Source organism: Taurulus bubalis (assembly GCF_910589615.1).
Source record: "Taurulus bubalis genome assembly, chromosome: 1".
Lineage (NCBI taxonomy): Eukaryota > Metazoa > Chordata > Actinopteri > Perciformes > Cottidae > Taurulus > Taurulus bubalis.
In genome coordinates, this window is record NC_136589.1 from 1,726,741 (window position 1) to 1,747,908 (window position 21,168).

Consider the following 21,168-nt stretch of genomic DNA (forward strand, 5'->3'; position numbering starts at 1 on the left):
TACACCAGAGGATGAGTCTACTCTCCAGACACATGTGATCTTTCCTGCAGGAGGGTAGAGTTCAAAAGCTTCCTCTGAAGATGCTATTGGTCTGAACCGGATCACCGCGGTTCCGTCACCGCGGTTCCGCCACCGCTCACTTCCTCCTCCCCGTCTGGAGCGCTCACCTGCTGCTGGTTCTCTCTCTGAGAGTGGAGGCGGGCCTGGATGCACTCCCTGGTCTCCTGGAAGGCCTGCCTCTGGGAGCCCTCGGCGGGGTAGTGGGTGCACACCCCCACGATGTTGGTGCAGGAGAAGATCAGCACGTTGGACACGATCTGTGGACGAAGACGGGAACAAGTATTGTGACGTTGGATTTTCTCTTTCACGCATCCATTATATAATAATATTAAGGGACTAGTTTATGAGCCGCCATCTGCAAGTAACTCAGACATCTCCTGAAGCAAATACATGAGTAAAAGTTTTGCGCCCACACTCGCCTCAAAAACTGTGATCGTGAACCGGGATGGTTGAGGGTTACACTGCACCACATCCTCCATGGGCCCTTTAGGGTTCTAGAGGAACATTAAAGGGTTCTCAGTACAACCACTTGGGTGTGTTCTAGATGAAACCATTGGATTGGTTCTGGAAGAAACGCTTAGTATATGAAAGGGTCCTCGGCAGAACCCCTTTGTTGGATTCAAGATGACTATAACAGAGTTCTCTGTAGAACCCATTGGTTGTGTTCTAGATGAGACCCTTGAATTATTAAAGGGTTCACAGTAGAACTTCTTGGCTGGGTTCTAGAGGACCCCCTTTGGACTATAAAAGGGTTATATGTAGAACTCTTTGGGTGGGTTCCTGGCAAAACCCTGAGAACGTGGAAAGCTTCTGGATAGATCCTCCAGAGAAGGTTCGGGGCGGAACCATCACACACAGAAAGGTTCATTGGGGGTTCCAGATGGATCCTCTAGGTAGAACACTTCAAAAAGATTTGACCAGAAACCAAAAGCTTTAATGGATAAGCCGAAGAACTCTCTATGGTTCTAGTTAGAACCTTTATTTCTGAGAAAGTGACCTTATTTTAAAAGCCGTATTGTTCAAACTGTTTGATTTCTGGGGTTCTCTGTGTGAATGTTGACGTTCTTGTGGAACAAACAGGGTTCAGACACATTCTGACCAATGGGTTCATGACTTTTCCATGACTTTAAACCAAATGTCCATTACAAACATTTAGTGAAGTCTGGGTGTAAACAGTAAAAAGTGAGTAAATGTAGTATTTAAACTAACAATGAGAACACAAAGCATACAGTAAACCTTAAATGACTCAAATGAATGAGACAATAGTTTGATTAAAAGAATAAACATTTATATAGATGCCTGTATGTATGCCTGCTTATATTTTGAGTCTTTCTTTTAAAAGCATATTCATTATTTCAAACTCAGCGTAAATGAACATCATGAACACATGAATATAACACATTTACATGAACACATGAATATAACACATTTACATGACTTTTACTAAACCTTTGGGATTTGTTTTTTTCAAGGACTTTTCCAGGTCTGGAAATAACCATTTTAAAATTTAAGGACTTTTCCAGGTTTTCCATGACCGTAAGAACCCTGAACAAAAGGAAATGGGGGAGAACTCTCTCTCTCCCTCTCCCTCTCTCTCTCTACTAAAAACTAAAAAAGGTGTCTAAGACGCTGTCCAAGTTCCCCCCATCCCCCAGCTGGCTGGCTGCCATGTGTCCACCTCTCCGGCTGGAGAAGACCTCGTCTCCGCTCCGCCACACAGCGAGCTCCGGCCTGACGGCTGAACCAGCCAGCTGGATCACGTTCACACCGCCGGCCTCTCTGCTGCCGGAACAAACTGAACAAACACAGCACGTCTTTATCAAGTTAAAAAAAAAAACGCAGCAGGTCTCAATGCTAAAAACCAACAACAACAACCCACTGAGGGGAGGCGTGACTGGCGGACGACTGAGGAAGTGAGGCACGACAGGAACATAAAGAAACGAGGTGTGAGACAGAGAGAGGGAGGTGAATTTAGAAAAGGTTACTCGTTCCCATCCAACTGAAACACCGTGAAACTGATCGGGACCAAATAGAAATAACAAGCAGCAGCAACACAGAGGTGGATGTTCTTCATTGTGACTGAATATGTATTTTCACGTGATTATTCCTCCAATTCAGCCAGAGAAACTTTAGTCAAGGAAGTCAACATTTATTGCCGGAAGAGACTCTTCAGCTTGAGAAGTATCAGGTCATAAAGACATAAACTCATGTTTACAGTGTTTACTGAGGGATGAATCAAGAGAAGTAGAGTCATTTATATAGACTTCTATACAACCAGAGGAGTCACCCCCTGGTGGTCAGGAGAGAGAATGCAGCTTTAACACATGAAGCATAGACTTCTATACAACCAGAGGAGTCGCCTGCTGGTGGTCAGGAGAGGGAATGCAGCTTTAACACATGAAGCATAGACTTCTATACAACCAGAGGAGTCACCCCCTGGTGGTCAGGAGAGAGAATGCAGCTTTAACACATGAAGCATAGACTTCTATACAACCAGAGGAGTCGCCTCTTTGTGGTCAGGAGAGAGAATGCAGCTTTAACACATGAAGCATAGACTTCTATACAACCAGATGAGTCACCTCCTGGTGGTCAGAAGAGAGAATGCAGCTTTAACATGAAGCATAGACTTCTATACAACCAGAGGAGTCGCCCCCTGGTGGTCAGGAGAGAGAATGCAGCTTTAACATGAAGCATAGACTTCTATACAACCAGAGGAGTCGCCCCCTGGTGGTCTCTAGAGAGAATGCAGCTTTAACACATGAGGTTGCCGTCTGATCTGGAGCCAATAAATGAAAGATTCTATGAGCCACTGATGCTAAATGAAATCAACTGACGCTGCCAGATCAAAAGCAATATTCCACGATCGATTTTCAACAAAAAATTAAAATTCAGGTGTATAGAGGAGCCCGACTGCTCTGCTGTGAACGCCAGTGTGTTTAATGCCATGAAAACGAAAGTGAGGAAACACAGAAGTGTCCTGAGTGACATTTAAAGGTGGTTCCTGCTACCTGCATAGGAGCCGTCCAGCTGCAGCCGGCCTCGCAGCCTCCCGCCCCCACACTGCCATGGAAACGGCATGCATCAGATAAAGTCTTTCAGCAGGTCAATACAAATATTCCCCTGCAGCAGTCTTATTCTATTAATACTGCCGGCGCTCACTCAAGCCTTATTTGGAAAATCAACGGGCTTTTCCTCACTGCGGAGGGAACGTGAGGGCAGGAAAACACAGCCGTGGTATTTTAATACAGATCCTCCTCTAGATATCTAATATGGATAATAAAGAGATCCATCATGACATCATATGCTATTATTGGCCTTAAGAGACTCAAAGTCTTCTCCAGCTTTAGTCACAGAATCAAAAAGATCAGTTTCAGTAGTTCCTCTGAATGAGTCATGCCTAAAGAACAATTTTTAATTCATCTTAAAACACAAACAAGTTACATATCAATATAATAGGGATAGAAGAAATACGCTCAAATAAATACATTTATCCGGCCATGACCACGATTAGTGTCATTACATTGGCTGCCTGAAACATTAAGGACTGATTTTAAAATGATTATATATTATTGTTATTATTATTTTTAAGGCCTTAAAGGGTTCAGGCTCCTTCATACCTCTCTGATTGATTATCTGAGCAACCGTTCAATTGATTTGATCGTTTTCTAACAGCATCGTTATTATTCAACACTTCAAAATAAAAATAGCGATCTAGCTAACTCTCCTAGCTAACACATTTATATTGAGGTGTAAACTGAAATGTTGATTAATATAAATAAGAAAGAATCCTCAGGAAACTCATTCTCATAAAATTCTAAAAGCGCGGAGAAACCGAGACAGAGCAAACGCCCCAGAGATGATGATGATGAAGATGATGATGATGATACACACACAGCTCAATCCACTGAGGACGGCTGTGACGCAACATTGCAGGTAAATAAATAAATAAAGAGCGTCTCCCACTCTTCACTCTTCTGTTTGTCCTCGTTTCTCATATCAGCGCTTTATTGACAAATTAACTCAACACATCGGCCTCATGATGCGTTGAGTTGAGCACAGCGGCATCCATCAATCCATCAATCCATCAATCCATCAATCCATCCATTCATCAATCCATCAATCAATCAATCAATCAATCCATCCATCCATCCATCCATCCATCAATCAATCAATCAATCCATCCATCCATCCATCAATCCATCCATCAATCCATCAATCCATCCATCCATCAATCCATCAATCCATCCATCCATCCATCAATCCATCAATCCATCAATCCATCCATTCATCAATCCATCAATCAATCAATCCATCCATCCATCCATCCATCAATCAATCAATCAATCCATCCATCCATCCATCAATCCATCCATCAATCCATCAATCCATCCATCCATCAATCCATCAATCCATCCATCCATCCATCAATCCATCAATCCATCAATCCATCCATCAATCCATCAATCCATCCATCAATCAATCCATCAATCCATCCATCAATCAATCCATCCATCAATTCATCAATCAATCAATCCATCAATCCATCCATCCATCAATCTATCCATCAATCCATCAATCAATCCATCCATCAATCAATCCATCAATCAATCAATCCATCAATCCATCAATCAATTCATCCATCCATCAATCAATCAATCCATCCATCCATCAATCAATCCATCAATCCATCCATCCATCAATCAATCAATCCATCCATCCATCAATCCATCAATCAATCAATCCATCAATCCATCAATCAATTCATCAATCCATCAATCCATCCATCAATCAATCCATCCATCCATCAATCCATCAATCAATCAATCAATCAATCCATCAATCAATCATCCATCATCCATTCAGCTAGATTTATGTCGCACCTTTAAAGGAATCAAATGCAACTTAAAGTGCTTTACAAATGATTGAAAACAAGATGAAAATGGATAGAAATGGAGAGAAAAAAGGTGAATGCAATTAAATGAAGTTAAAAATATTTTTTGATTAAAATTAAAGAATCGATAAAAATGTAAATATATCTTTAAAAAGAAAAAGTAGACATGATTGAATAAGAATACCACTGAATGAAGAGATCGTGTTAAACAAACGTTTGCAGTCAAATTATTACAAAATAAAATACTGAATAAATTGATTATAGCAAAACAGTAAAATGTCAATGAAGGAATATTAGATCAAAAATGAATAAGAAATAGAGCAAAGAAAGAAAGAAAGCAAAATATATATTTACTGAAATTGTTAAAAAAATAAAAATTATTATTGTGACATTAATCTCAATCATATTGCCCAGTTCTAATGGTAGGACATGAGTAATTATTATTTGTAGACCATAATATATTGTTACGATAAACTTTCTACAGTTTGAAAACTGTATTTTGGACTATTTGGAGCTAATTAATCCATTAACAGCCATTAAAGAAGGTCTGGTTGTTTATTATAGAAGCCTCATTGATGAACGAAAGTATTAATAACTCCCATCTCACTTTAAGGTGGATGCTTTTTATTTCACCTCCTGAGCAAAAATAAATCACATATATTTCCAATAAATATGTTAAATGAGAAGCAATGACAGAAACCATGGTAGTGGCCAGTTCCACATGATTTTAGTGGCTGATTAATAATTGCCAGCAGAGGCCATAAAAACAACAGCGCAGGCATCACAGGTGTCAATATTTACCCAGCAGGCAGTGCTTCTGCCGCCTACGTCTCCCACACCTCTCTGCTTCAGTGATGGTTTCACCGCCTGACGGCTTCTTCTCTCAACACTCCTCGCTTATACTCCCGAGTCTGAGAGAAGCCCAGCGTGAGGTCTGCGGAGGACTGGAGGCCAACATCCAGCCCACACAACCAGACCAGACCAAACCAGTGCAGACCAGACCAGTGCAGACCAGACCAGTGCAGACCAGACCAGTGCAGACCAGACCAATGCAGACCAAACCAGTGCAGACCAGACCAATGCAGACCAAACCAGTGCAGACCAAACCAGTGCAGACCAAACCAGTGCAGACCAAACCAGTGCAGACCAGACCAATGCAGAGCAAACCGATGCAGAGCAGACCAGTGCAGATGTTAATGCGTGTTAATTATTGGATGCCTGGTGTAGCCTCCAGAAGAACTCAGTTCAACAACTTCTCTCGTTCTCTATATTTATTTACTAAATGATCACAAGCAAAGTAGTCAGCGCTGCAACTGCAAAAGCAGTGAGTGGTCCAGCAACACGCAGGTTGGGTCCAGAACCACTGCCCCCCAAACGGAAGTGGGGCCTTTCATACACAGGTTATCGTCACAGGTTGGTCTCGCCTCGTCCTCACATCTGATTGGCTCTATCCTGTCAAGAGGAGGAGAATCCCGTGTTCTCATCTTTTCTCACAAGACTGGACCACAACGACCCGTCTGCTTCCCTAATGTCAACATACTGATAAACAGGTGTGAGTGTTGAAGTGCAGGCGTGTGACTGACTTCCCTTGAGAACTGGACCTTTCACAGACACAACCAACTCCAGCTGATAGCTGTGTTATACTGACCTCGCTGACCTGAGCTTTAATAGGCATGAAGAGTAATGGAGAATATCTGCAGAATATAAGGATTTATATTATCAATGACCAAACCAATGCAGACCAAACCAATGCACACCAGACCAATCCAATGCAGACCAGACCAATGGAGACCAAACCAGTGCAGACCAGACCAAACCAATGGAGACCAAACCAGTGCAGACCAGACCAAACCAATGCAGACCAGACCCCCCCCCCCCCCTCGTGTTAATGCAACATCCTGTATTCCTGACATCACATTTTGATACATTGTTGCCGTAGAGAGGTGATGCGTTGATGCGCTGGTCTCGTACCGTTTGGGTCCTGGTCTCCCAGCAGGACTACGAGGACGCATGACGGGACTCCTGTCTGCAGCCTGCAGAGGGCAGTAAATCAATTCAATAGCCCAGTGTCACACATCACACATTCAGCAGAGGGCTTTACAATCTGGACTTAAAGGGTATTGGGAAACCCCAATACCCTTTAAGTCCTCAAAGACAGCTTTGAGAATGATTTAAAGATGTAGAAAATGCATTGATTCATACATGCTGTTTTTAAGGCCACGTTCCAGAAAACCCAAACATACACAGCTCATATTTGTTGTTGTGCTTTTCTAATTATTGTGGGAATCGATCACACGGTGAACATTCCTGTGATAGTGAGTAGACAGGAAGTTGATGTCCATGGTTCATACACATTATGACCAATGGGTTTCATGACTTTTCCATGACTTTAAACCAGATTTCCATGACCAAACATTTAGTGTTAATTATTTCAAACTCGGACTGGATGTCCCAAAAAGGGCATTTTCCCCCAAATCAAAGGAGTATTAACTCCCACAGCGAGGGGGTCGGCTAGAGGAGCATCACTACGTTAATGGTGGCTACGTTCTGCTGACAAAGGAGCTAGTGGAGCTGGTTAGAAGCAACACGTTGCCTAATCACAGGCGTTGCTTCTAACCAGCTCCACTAGCTCCTCTGTTGGTGCAATGACTTATCGCTCTCTCTTTGTGAAAATATCAAGGAAATGTAACACCGGATTGTTCGTTTTTTTAATCAAAACTGCCGCGATCGCAAGATCACAAATACCTGCGGCTAGAGCATGAACTTTGTTTGAATAAGCCGGCCTCTGTTAGCGGCGCTCCGGCTTTTTGGTACCAACGGCAACGCTGCGTCACTTATGTTGTACTTTTTTAGTTCTGATTAGATTATGCCATTGATTACAAGTGTACGAGAGCACACAGAGGCACATTGTGTGCTCTGAGGAGAGAATGCAGGTCATGTGCTTCATGCTGATTACTGAGAGCAGCCCTCTCTGCAGGCCAATGTACAAGGAGCTGAACGCTCTCACGTGAAAGCCGGCAGCTGCTTGTTGCTGGATTTTACCTCGAAAGCAGTCAGCTGCTTTATTAATGCCCTCTAACGCGCAGCACCCGAGACCCGAGCATCAAAACACCATGAAACGGGTTCTGCTCCGTGTTGGTGACATGTTCCATCTCACGGTGACAATCCCCAGAGACTGCTGCCTCTGGGAGGGAAGACCTTCAATTACACTTATCTAATGGAAACGGGAAGCTTTTTATTAGAATATAATCAGGTGGATTCAGTTGTGTTACTTACATTACTCTTATTAACAGGAGGATGAGTGTGTGTGTGTGTGTGTGTGTGTGTGTGTGTGTGTGTGTGTGTGTGTGTGTGTGTGTGTGTGTGTGAAGTCTGGACGCATTCATTCATCCATTCGCCAGGGAAAAGTGTCAATTCCAAAGACAGTGTTGCTTTTATAAAACAAATATGTGTGCTTCACTAGTATGAATATGCAACTAAAAATAAATCAAATGGAGACTAATAGAAGTTAAATACACACTTGTTTCTATGAACATGGTCATGTACTCGCCTTCGTTTAACATGGACGACTACATCGACTACATACAAGCGGACTTTGTTCATGTTGTGTACAAGTCAGTTTTCCCGTTTCTGTAATCTCCTCCAGGAACAATGGAAGAGCTCATTTCCTTCAGCTCGAGCCTTGAGGAGCATGCTTTCAGTCCTGGGAATTTGGTGAAGAGTGAAAACTAGTTTCAAACTGGGATTCACCACAAAGCTGTGATTAAGGGTTTGGTTCAAGAGAGATCTAATGCCGTTTATTGATTAGTGCAGCTGTAAGGGGTAAAATGCTGAATATCTGGCCAGCTTCTCCAAACCAACAGGGGGCAGTGTTCCAGCTCCTGGGTCCAAACAATCTACATGTGTAGTTATCAACTAACCAACAGCAGGGAAAGAAAACGAAACATTCAACCAAGCTGCTGAAACTCAAAATCTTCACATATTGTCTACGTTAGCCATCTGTGTGTTTACTGTGATAATAACCACGTCTGAACAGTGTTAATAATGTATTTATTGGATTAAATCCAGGTGACAACCTCCAGTACTGCCGCGTGAAATCAATGCGTAAGTGTCTTAAAACTTGCATTCTCTCTCCTGACCGGACAGGGGGCGACTCCTCTGGTTGTATAGAAGTCTATGCTTCATGTGTTAAAGCTGCATTCTCTCCACTGACCACCAGGGGGCGACTCCTCTGGTTGTATAGAAGTCTATGCTTCATGTGTTAAAGCTGCATTCTCTCCACTGACCACAAGGGGGCGACTCCTCTGGTTGTATAGAAGTCTAAAAGATACGGGGTGTTTCTCGCTTCTGCCACTTTTAATTTAATCCAGCAAACAAATGATCATACGTAAAAGGACCATGGATGTATTATTGTATCATTGGTCGTCGGCACTCATGTTGGACAGACTGGACGCTGCAGTGACTCACTATCGCCTCTCCAGGTTACAAGTGGTACTACAAGACAGGACAGGCCGGGGCTACCTGGTTAGCATGCTAACTTATTCTGTATTCCGCTTTTCAGCAACTAACAAACACAAACTTGGCCCTAAATGTCCCAGCTTGCGGACGTCTCCAGAGCACGAGGCCCTGAACACGATCTATTGTCCAGACATGTGAAGCAGAAGCACTTTAGCAGAGTTTGGCTTCGACTGGGAACATTTCTGGAGTCCTACTTCAACACAGGGGCAACTAAAATGCTTTCAAGCAACACTGATGCCTCACAGGAGACGCTGAACTCCTGGGAACTGAAAAGGTCATTCTGTGACTCATGCCTTTGAAGAAGAAAGAATAGCTCACCGGCAAACAGGAGAAGAAGAAAAAAAACACGTTTAATTTTTCATCTAGTGCTTCAAAAGACAGGAGCCGGAGAGGGGACGCTGACTAACCGGAGATTCTACCAAATATAGACTTCTGCGTTTCCACGGCGGCCGCATGGAACTCTTTGATGTCAACGCTCACATCTATTTTCCTCCCAGAGCTTCAGACAGGAAACACATCCATATTTCAAGAGCCAGGTAGGTCAGTGCTCCCAGTGGTCAGGGATCCACCTTGACAAAAGGAAGGAATGACCACTTCCAGGAATCCTCTCTCCGCCTGTAAAGCCGGGAGGTTAAAGGATCCAGTCCCTCCCTCTCTCCAGCACAATACAGAGACAATGCTTCAAATATCCTGTAACACCCTCGCCAGGTCACAGGAGAAGCCCGGAGCTTACGGGTAGAAAAGCATTGGACCGAGACTGGCATCCTTTAGTCTGCCGGATGGGTGAAACGCGATGAAAGCACTGGCGTCCTGCGGGACACTCGCACTGCATTCCCAAGGCAGACATCTCCACGTGCTCGGTGCAGAGAATGAGGAGGCCGGCACCACTAAAGGGACTCCAACGCCAGTAGAGTACTTCATTTGGTACCATCATGTGACTGGAAGCTGGAGGCGAGTTAATCGGGGCAGCGCTGCTGATAAAGCTTTGTTTATACTCGCGAGTGGCAGCGCGAGTTATCAATTAGCACGGTTAGCTACCGGTTAGCATGGTTAGCTACCGGTTAGCACGCTGTGTTGTTTTATTCTCCGAAACCCTGGAGAGTGTGCAAACTAACTGTGATGAAGCAAGAAGAAGACGAGTGTAACCAACAAAACGCCATAAACCAACCTCCACTATGACGAGGAGGAATTATGTGTGAACTCATGTTTATGTTCTACTTTATTTAACGTTGCCGGCAACGCTGTCAGTAAAGATGTTGGTTAAGCTGTTGGTAACGCTGGTAAAGCTGGTGGTAAAGCTGGTGGTAAAGCTGGTGGTAAAGCTGCCGGTAACGCTGTTGGTAGCACTGGTAAAGCTGCCGGTAAAGTCGTTGGTAAAGCTGTTGGTAAAGCTGGTAAAGCTTTTGGTAACACTGGTAAAGCTGTTGGTAAAGCTGCCGGTAGCGCTGGTAAAGCTGTTGGTAACGCTGGTAAAGCTGTTGGTAGCGCTGGTAAAGCTGTTGGTAACGCTGGTAAAGCTGTTGGTAAAGCTGGTAAAGCTTTTGGTAACACTGGTAAAGCTGCGGTAACGCTGGTAAAGCTGTTGGTAAAGCTGCCGGTAGCGCTGGTAAAGCTGTTGGTAGCGCTGGTAAAGCTGTTGGTAACGCTGGTAAAGCTGTTGGTAGCGCTGGTAAAGCTGTTGGTAACGCTGGTAAAGCTGTTGGTAGCGCTGGTAAAGCTGTTGGTAACGCTGGTAAAGCTGTTGGTAGCGCTGGTAAAGCTGCGGTAACGCTGGTAAAGCTGCGGTAACGCTGGTAAAGCTGTTGGTAACGCTGGTAAAGCTGTTGGTAACGCTGGTAAAGCTGTTGGTAGCGCTGGTAAAGCTGCGGTAACGCTGGTAAAGCTGTTGGTAACGCTGGTAAAGCTGCGGTAACGCTGGTAAAGCTGTTGGTAACGCTGGTAAAGCTGCGGTAACGCTGGTAAAGCTGTTGGTAACGCTGGTAAAGCTGCGGTAACGCTGGTAAAGCTGCGGTAACGCTGGTAAAGCTGTTGGTAGCACTGGTAAAGCTGCGGTAACGCTGGTAAAGCTGTTGGTAACGCTGGTAAAGCTGTTGGTAACGCTGGTAAAGCTGTTGGTAGCACTGGTAAAGCTGCGGTAACGCTGGTAAAGCTGTTGGTAACGCTGGTAAAGCTGTTGGTAACGCTGGTAAAGCTGTTGGTAATGCTGGTAAAGCTGCGGTAACGCTGGTAAAGCTGTTGGTAACGCTGGTAAAGCTGTTGGTAACGCTGGTAAAGCTGTTGGTAGCGCTGGTAAAGCTGTTGGTAACGCTGGTAAAGCTGTTGGTAGCGCTGGTAAAGCTGCGGTAACGCTGGTAAAGCTGCGGTAACGCTGGTAAAGCTGTTGGTAACGCTGGTAAAGCTGTTGGTAGCGCTGGTAAAGCTGCGGTAACGCTGGTAAAGCTGTTGGTAACGCTGGTAAAGCTGCGGTAACGCTGGTAAAGCTGTTGGTAACGCTGGTAAAGCTGCGGTAACGCTGGTAAAGCTGTTGGTAACGCTGGTAAAGCTGTTGGTAACGCTGGTAAAGCTGTTGGTAGCACTGGTAAAGCTGCGGTAACGCTGGTAAAGCTGTTGGTAACGCTGGTAAAGCTGTTGGTAACGCTGGTAAAGCTGTTGGTAATGCTGGTAAAGCTGCGGTAACGCTGGTAAAGCTGCGGTAACGCTGGTAAAGCTGTTGGTAACGCTGGTAAAGCTGTTGGTAACGCTGGTAAAGCTGCTGGTAACGCTGGTAAAGCTGCGGTAACGCTGCCGGTGCATGAGCGGTAGCTTCAGCAGCAGCGGGCCAATCACACACCGCATTAAATCAAAGGACGCTCGTGGTGATTGGCTGAGAGTAAAACCATCGAAAATAGTGTTACATTTGGACGCAACAAATATACATTTCTGGTTATGTTTGAATGGGGAAGTTTCTTAAGTACTTATTATATTATTTTGAATGATACCTAAGGGCATGCATTATCGATATCCAACAGTAGTTTGGTTTCAACATTTTTACCACAAAATTGGCAGAAAAAACCCACCAGCAGCCGGGAAGCTGCCAGTTGCACATGGACACAAAGTGTAAAGACAGCAGACGGTGTGGTGGTGCTAATGGCTACCTCAGCAAAGAAAGCATGGCAGCAGGAAAGAGGAAGACATCTGGTGGTGGAGGTAATTATGGGATGGCGATTATGAGTCCAGTGAACTGTAACTCAGTCTGCAGAAAGTTTTAGCAGCAACATCAATTATACTTTGTTCAATTGTTAAGTCTATAACATTTTAGAACATTGTGAAAAATGTTAAACAACAAAAGCCTTAAAAACACAAGCAAATTATTATGATTATGATTACTTTGTATATTTAACTACTACCAATAAGAAGCTTGATAAGATGCCATTAGGTACGATAAGTCAATAAAGAGACGTTTGTGCAGCTGAGCCTGCCTTCAATATTAGAATAAATATATATAAACTCTATATATGCAAACTGCTCAGTGTTTGGGTTTCAGGAGAAACGTCTCGATGGCTGTTGGATAGATTACAAAGAAATCTGGCTCAGATATCCACGAGGGCCACAGGGGCCACGAGGGCAGGGGCCATGCATTCTGACCAGTTCAGGACTTTTCCATGACTTCAAACCAAATGTCATGACAAACATTTAGTGAAGTCTGGGTGTAAACAGTAAAAAGTGAGTAAATGTAGTATTTAAACTAACAATGAGAACACAAAGCATACAGTAAACCTTAAATGACACAAATGAATGAGACAATAGTTTGATTAAAAGAATAAACATCTATATAGATGCCTGTATGTATGCCTGCTTATATTTTGAGTCTCTCTTTTAAAAGCATATTCATTATTTCAAACTCAGCGTAAATGAACGACATGAACACATGAATATAACACATTTACATGACTTTTACTAAACTTTTGGGGTTTTATTTTCTTCAAGGACTTATCCAGGCCTGGAAATAACCATTTTAAAATTCCATGACTGTTCCAGGTTTTCCATGACCGTAAGAACCCTGTATGGATGAATGATGATTATTTTTGTAACACCACGAAACAGGTCAAAGTTTCTCTTTATCGAGTCAAATGAACCAAATAGCCTCGCTGACACAGAAAGTCACTTTTTTTGTTTTGTTTTTACGACGTGCCTGAGAACCAGCAAGTAAACGACTGGAGGAATTCAGAGCGAGGGGAGTTTCTCATGGCGCTGTGTTTGAGCGAGCTGGGAAAGAACAGGGGACTAATGGGCTCGAGGATTTAGACATACTTTGAATTTTGAACGCAGTAAACTCAAAGAGGCACACAATAACAATGCTGCAAGCGTTTGCTCCACACAAATAAATCCACGGTCACTTTGCCTCCAGTGAAGGAGAAAACCTCCAAAACAAAACTGCATCGTCTAGTCCGAAACCCACTTAACTCAAAGAACTCACATATTAAATATAAAACGAATTTAAACACTTCTTTCTTTTTTTCTCTTTTGACTTTGTGTGGTGTTTTAAGTTTGACATGTCTTTTGTGTTTGTGGTAAACTATATATAACAAAGAATAAGTTAAGATAAGCATAGACTTCTATACAACCAGAGGAGTCGCCCCCTGGTGGTCAGGAGAGAGAATGCAGCTTTAACACATGAAGCATAGACTTCTATACAACCAGAGGAGTCACCTCCTGGTGGTCAGGAGAGAGAATGCAGCTTTAACATATGAAGCATAAACTTCTATACAACCAGAGGAGTCACCCCCTGGTGGCCAGGAGAGAGAATGCAGCTTTAACACATGAAGCATAGACTTCTATACAACCAGAGGAGTCGCCCCCTGGTGGTCAGGAGAGAGAATGCAGCTTTAACACATGAAGCATAGACTTCGCTTTTCAGAACCGGAGCTTCTGAACCAGAGAATAAAGATTTGTTTAGTTGCTAAAAATAGTTTCTAAAAATAAGTCACTGTTCATGATTGTGATGAAGTAAAACAGCAGAGCCGTCCATGACGATGGACAAAAAGTTGGCTGCACATTGAGAACTGGTGTTTGAGTTTGGATGCCTACTTTCAGTTCTCCCATGGACGAATGAGTGATGTTTGCGTCTCTGTGCCAGTTGGCTGTCTGTTATCTCAGCCTGCGGCATCTCCTCCAAAATTAGAGCCAACTGCAAACTTCCAAAGCAACTGAATAAGCAGAAAACCGCTCAAATTCCTCTCTTTCTCAGAGACAAATGAGTCTGTTTTCAGTCAAACTGACAACACATCACAGGGCTTACAATGGATCTGTGATCATTGAGATGGACAGACAGGATACAGGATACTATACAGATAACTGGGAACTGTAACACATGCACTGCCTTCATTTAACCAATGTTAACAGCATTAAAAATGGAAAATAAATACCCATAGTCAGAAATCAATAAGAAGAATATTTGCAACGTGGAATACATGGATTAAATAATGAATACGCATGGTTTGAGCTCTGAAGGGTTTGAAGAGATCCTGTGTGTATACAGATGTGCATATGTAGGCACACCATCTATTTATTTTTATATATTTATTCTCAATCTTGACCTTCTTACTACTCTTTTCTACTTTACTATAATGTTTTAACTATAGAGTAATATATAAAACATCATAAGCAAATGCAAACGTATGATAACTTCTTTACTGTTGAAATAAAGTATAATGGACACGTGGAAGCTTCCCTTCCTGACACCATGAAGTTATCCCAACAAAACAGATATTGAAGTCTGCATGTTATGCATACAGTAAACCTTAAATGACTCAAATGAATGAGACAATAGTTTGATTAAAAGAATAAACATTTATATAGATGCCTGTATGGATGCCTGCTTATATTTTGAGTCTTTCTTTTAAAAGGATATTCATTATTTCAAACTCAGCGTAAATGAACGACATGAACACATGAATATAACACATTTACATGAACACATGAATATAACACATATACATGAACACATGAATATAACACATATACATGAACACATGAATATAACACATATACATGAACACATGAATATAACACATTTACATGAACACATGAATATAACACATTTACATGAACACATGAATATAACACATATACATGAACACATGAATATAACACATTTACATGAACACATGAATATAACACATTTACATGACTTTTACTAAACTTTTGGGGTTTTATTTTTTTCAATGACTTTTCCAGGCCTGGAAATAACCATTTTAAACTTCAAGGACTCTTCCAGGTTTTCCATGACGTATGAACCCCGTCATTAGACGCTCACTGCAGCTCTGTGTGACGTAGAGAACCACAGAGTGATCCCTGGTTCCTGAAACAACGAGTGGTGGTGTGCGTGGGAGAGACCAGAGCCTCCAACATGCCGAGCATACCGGCCCAGCGGGGGGTAAACGGTAACACTCTGCTGCCTCAGTGTGTGCAACGTCTTCTTCTTCTTCTTCTTCTTATATATGAGAAACAAAGCCACGTGAAGCTCCACCCACAATATGTGGCTAAAGATGAACAAGAGGAAAAATATATGTGAACCTGATTATTTTGTAAAAGGATGTTTAAAGGAGACGCAGTGGATTAAAAGAAGTATTTTAAGATACTCAAAATTTACATCATTTGATGTAATGTTCAGATGAAGGCTGTGATATCCGTTAATAATGAAGTAGTTATTAAACTAAAGCAAGTTTAGTCTTTTTTTGGACGTCAGCTGAAGTAGTAATAATAATGATCCAAAATGATGTCAAAACACTCAGTTTTACGTCAAATGTTATTCACTTGATTGCTGATCGTACCGGGACTTATTAGTATTATTGATTTGTGTGTGTGTGTGTGTGTCGGCTCGATGTCCCATGATCCTCTTCACCGCCTCCACTTGTTTCATCCACATGCTCCGTTGTGTTCGTGGTGTCTGGGCGCCGTGCGGCGGCCATGACAGTTCTGTCCGAGTGATCAAACACACCCACGCTGTGATTTCCACAACACCGAGCCGAAACAGACGGGGAGCCGCGGGGCCGAGGCTCCGTCACGGCCGGCCTGTTCAGTGGCAGTTTACACCGCGACACCTCAGAAAATACACCAAATAAACAAACAGATCCAGAATAGTCTGTGTGCTACAGAGGAGCTACTTTGTATCGACCCTCTGGGGCTTCTTGTGTTTCATCATCATCTGTACCATCTCTATTACATCTCTACAGGAGAGGACATGTCATCTCTAATACATCATCTCTACAGGAGAGGACATGTCATCTCTAAAACATCATCTCTACAGGAGAGGACATGTCATCTCTAAAACATCATCTCTACAGGAGAGGACATGTCATCTCTAAAACATCATCTCTACAGGAGAGGACATGTCATCTCTAATACATCATCTCTACAGGAGAGGACATGTCATGTCTAAAACATCATCTCTACAGGAGAGGACATGTCATCTCTAATACATCATCTCTACAGGAGAGGACGTATCATCTCTAATACATCTCTACAGGAGAGGACATGTCATGTCTAAAACATCATCTCTACAGGAGAGGACATGTCATCTCTAATACATCATCTCTACAGGAGAGGACATGTCATCTCTAATACATCATCTCTACAGGAGAGGACATGTCATCTCTAAAACATCATCTCTACAGGAGAGGACATGTCATCTCTAATACATCATCTCTACAGGAGAGGACGTATCATCTCTAATACATCTTTACAGGAGAGGACATGTCATGTCTAAAACATCATCTCTACAGGAGAGGACATGTCATCTCTAATACATCATCTCTACAGGAGAGGACATGTCATGTCTAAAACATCATCTCTACAGGAGAGGACATATCATCTCTAATACATCTCTACAGGAGAGGACGTATCATCTCTAATACATCTCTATAGTCGAGGACGTATCATCTCTAATACATCTCTATAGGAGAGGACTAGCATCTCTAATACATCTCTACACGAGAGGACGTAGCATCTCTACTACATCTCCATAGGAGAGGACGTATCATCTCTAATACATCTCTACAGGAGAGGACGTATCATCTCTACTACATCTCCATAGGAGAGGACGTATCATCTCTAATACATCTCTACAGGAGAGGACTAGCATCTCTAATACATCTCTACAGGAGAGGACGTAGCATCTCTACTACATCTCCATAGGAGAGGACGTATCATCTCTAATACATCTCCACAGGAGAGGACGTATCATCTCTAATACATCTCTATAGGAGAGGACGTAGCATCTCTAATACATCTCTACAGGAGAGGACGTAGCATCTCTACTACATCTCCACAGGAGAGGACGTATCATCTCTAATACATCTCTATAGGAGAGGACGTAGCATCTCTAATACATCTCTACAGGAGAGGACATAGCATCTCTAATACATCTCTATAGGAGAGGGCGTGTCATCTCTATTACATCTCTACAGGAGAGGACGTAGCATCTCTAATACATCTCTATAGGAGAGGACGTGTCATCTCTAATACATCTCTATAGGAGAGGACGTAGCATCTCTAATACATCTCTACAGGAGAGGACGTAGCATCTCTAATACATCTCTACAGGAGAGGACGTAGCATCTCTAATACATCTCTATAGGAGAGGGCGTGTCATCTCTATTACATCTCTACATCTCTACAGGAGAGGACGTAGCATCTCTAATACATCTCTATAGGAGAGGACGTAGCATCTCTAATACATCTCTACAGGAGAGGACATATCATCTCTAATACATCTCTATAGTAGAGAATGTATCATCTCTAATACATCTCTATAGAGAGGACGTGTCATCTCTAATACATCTCTACAGGAGAGGACGTAGCATCTCTAATACATATCTACAGGAGAGGATGTGTCATCTCTAATACATCTCTATAGGAGAGGACGTAGCATCTCTAATACATCTCTACAGGAGAGGACGTGTCATCTCTAATACATCTCTACAGGAGAGGACGTATCATCTCTAATACATCTCTACAGGAGAGGACGTAGCATCTCTAATACATCTCTACAGGAGAGGACGTAGCATCTCTAATACATCTCATTATCATCTCTACAGGAGAGGAGGTTTCACCTCAACATCATCTGTACTTAAACATATTTGGACCAGTTTTCTCACTGAAATCCACTTGTATGTAAACTTAAACTCATAATATTCGATATAAAACAGACGTAAACGCTTATCTTTTTCTCATTCTCCTTCTTTCAAAGTTCTGTGGTTCTTTAAGTTCGTAATGTCTTTTGAGTTTGTGGTAAACTATAAATAAAAATCCCAGAAATCCGTGAACCGTGTCTTGAAACAAGAAGAAATAAAGTTAAGTTGTGGCACTAAAAGAAGAGCAATGTTAATTAGAAATTAATTCTAATAGGTTTGTTTGTGATGGAAACAACCAGTGAGGAGAAGTGAGAGAGGAGTCGACCGCCCGTCAATGGAAACAAAACAGGTAATAAAAGGAGTTTGGAGAAAGTGTGAGTCACCACAACCCGAGAAGCCACTGCTGGACACCTCACAGGAAGGTGCTCAGCATGCTGTGTGTTTCACCATGAAACAGCAACGCCTGTCCACTTCTGCTCATCACATGCATACTGGCTTTTCAAAATAAAGTTCCGTCTTCACAGGAAGAGATGGTGAAATACTGAGTCAGGTCTAGGGCTGCAACAACGAATCGATAAAATCGATAAAAATCAATTATCAAAATTGTTGGCAACGAATTTCATTATCGATTTGTTGTGTCGCACGATTATTACGCCGGGCAATAAGTCGTGGAGAAGAAAAAAAAGAGCAGAGCGGAGCAGAGCAACTGGCCGGCCAGCGTTTCTGAGATTGGAGTGAGACACGAGAAAAGCTGAGGTTGTGATCTTCTCAAAAATAGAAGATCTTTGACAAGTCGAGTCTTGGCCAATCAGCGTCTTCATGTTCCTCAAACTTGTTTTTAATGGAAGCTAGTCAGCTTGCTATCACGTTAGCTAACGTGTTTGGTTGTGTATTGTCGTTAAAGTTACGTTATGTTCCGTTACAGTTCAGTCTTGCTTGTAGAAAACCGTAACGTGATGAAACATGCCGTCACCCCCCGGTCTGGTTCAGTTCACGCTGTCACTCGTTAACGTTAAACCGGCTCACCGGAGGATCTGGCTGCAGGTTTTTTTTTTTTTTTTTTACTCAAAGTAGAATGAAGCAAATCACGTCGTTGGGCTTAGCCAACAACGTGACGTCGTGGTCATAAGAGACCCAGAATGAAAGAGTTTAAGGAAGAGGACGCTCTATATGGAGCAGTACAGCTTCCCTCTGTCCAGTATTTCATACATATTGATAAAGCAGGGTATGTAAATGCAGCCTCTGGAGGGATCAATTACAGTAAAAAGGGCTCACATTTGGCAGATGTAAAGCATACATGTGTATGTTTTTAGTGTTAGTCCATTTTGTTGTTTTAATTAACAGCTCAGGGATGTTCAAGGAGCAACCTGTTTGTGCTTTCTGAAGATATTTTGCACTGTCACTTCTGTTTTTGAATAAAGGGTTGGAAATAAACGCTTTTTTGATGAAAACATTTTTTTATCCGATTCATCGATTAATCGAAAAAATAATCAACCGATTAATCGATTATTAAAATAATCGTTAGTTGCAGCCCTGGTCAGGTCTAATAAAAGATGATGTGTCATCAGCTTCAATGCACAACCTCAAACAGCTGCAGCAGCTTTTCACTATTATTAGAAGCAACAGCTACATACGTTCCTCCCACAATGCAACACCTCACACCTGTGAGCTGGTCGATGGCGAGCCGGTTGTCTGGACGCTGCCGGTACTGAGCTTAAGGACTCTGAAGGAAAGCTCGAGGTCCACGTGGAAGCGTCTGTGGGAATGAAGCCTCGGCCTCAGCTCCGTGGCGCCGTACATGAACAGCACTATTGTCCGCTCAGGAGTTTCCGTAGCATAATATCTTTTCTCTGCCCATAATCACACTTCCCTGAACACATTTACAAGCCCCCAGAGTTCTCTCCTTTAAGAGTGGAAATCTGGCACGGGACACTCCGTGGAAGTATTACACCCTGCAATACCTCTCTTAGCTGTTATGAACCGTGAAATGTACGTCAAATATATATGAAATATATAGGAAAGTACATTCAGTTTGAAGAGTAATGGGAGTCCACAGCATCCCACTGGGAATAAAATCACCAATTCACTGCGGGCTTAATGTCACACCTGTACCCAAATATGGACATTCACAGTTTAATTATTTTTAAACTTTAGTAATTTAGTTACTTAATTAATGATGAACTTTTTACTTCAGACTAAGGAAATATTGTACTGGGTTACTTACATTTATTCTGCTACTTTATAATAATAATAATAAAAATAAAAAAACTTTTTATAAGAGATTTAATTTTAAATAAGAATTAAAAAATATGTATATTACAAATGTAAAACTATTAAGAAAAAAGAAAAGAAAAAAATATAATAAAATAAATATATTTAAATTTGTATTTAATAACAGATTCTTCAATGAGAACCCTCAATCAGTTGATTATCATGTGTGTGTGTGTGTGTGTGTGTGTGTGTGTGTGTGTGTGTGTGTGTGTGTGTGTGTCGCTGTTGACTGACACAAGCATCATTATTATTGTTTTAACTCCATCATCAGCTCACATCATATGGTTCAGTCTTCTGTTCACATCGGCTGGAGGA

The 21,168-nt window shown here is 42.3% G+C and overlaps 1 protein-coding gene across 1 annotated transcript in view; it reads right to left on the reverse strand.

Moving 5' to 3' along the window:
* Window positions 1-21,168, reverse strand: part of adcy5 (adenylate cyclase 5) — a gene marked incomplete at both ends in the record, with an annotated part of 82,918 nt that overhangs the window by 44,853 nt on the left and 16,897 nt on the right. The window contains one exon of the mRNA XM_079225477.1: window positions 168-317. Within this exon, the coding sequence (XP_079081603.1) occupies window positions 168-317 (150 nt within the window). The remainder of the gene's footprint in view (window positions 1-167; window positions 318-21,168) is intronic.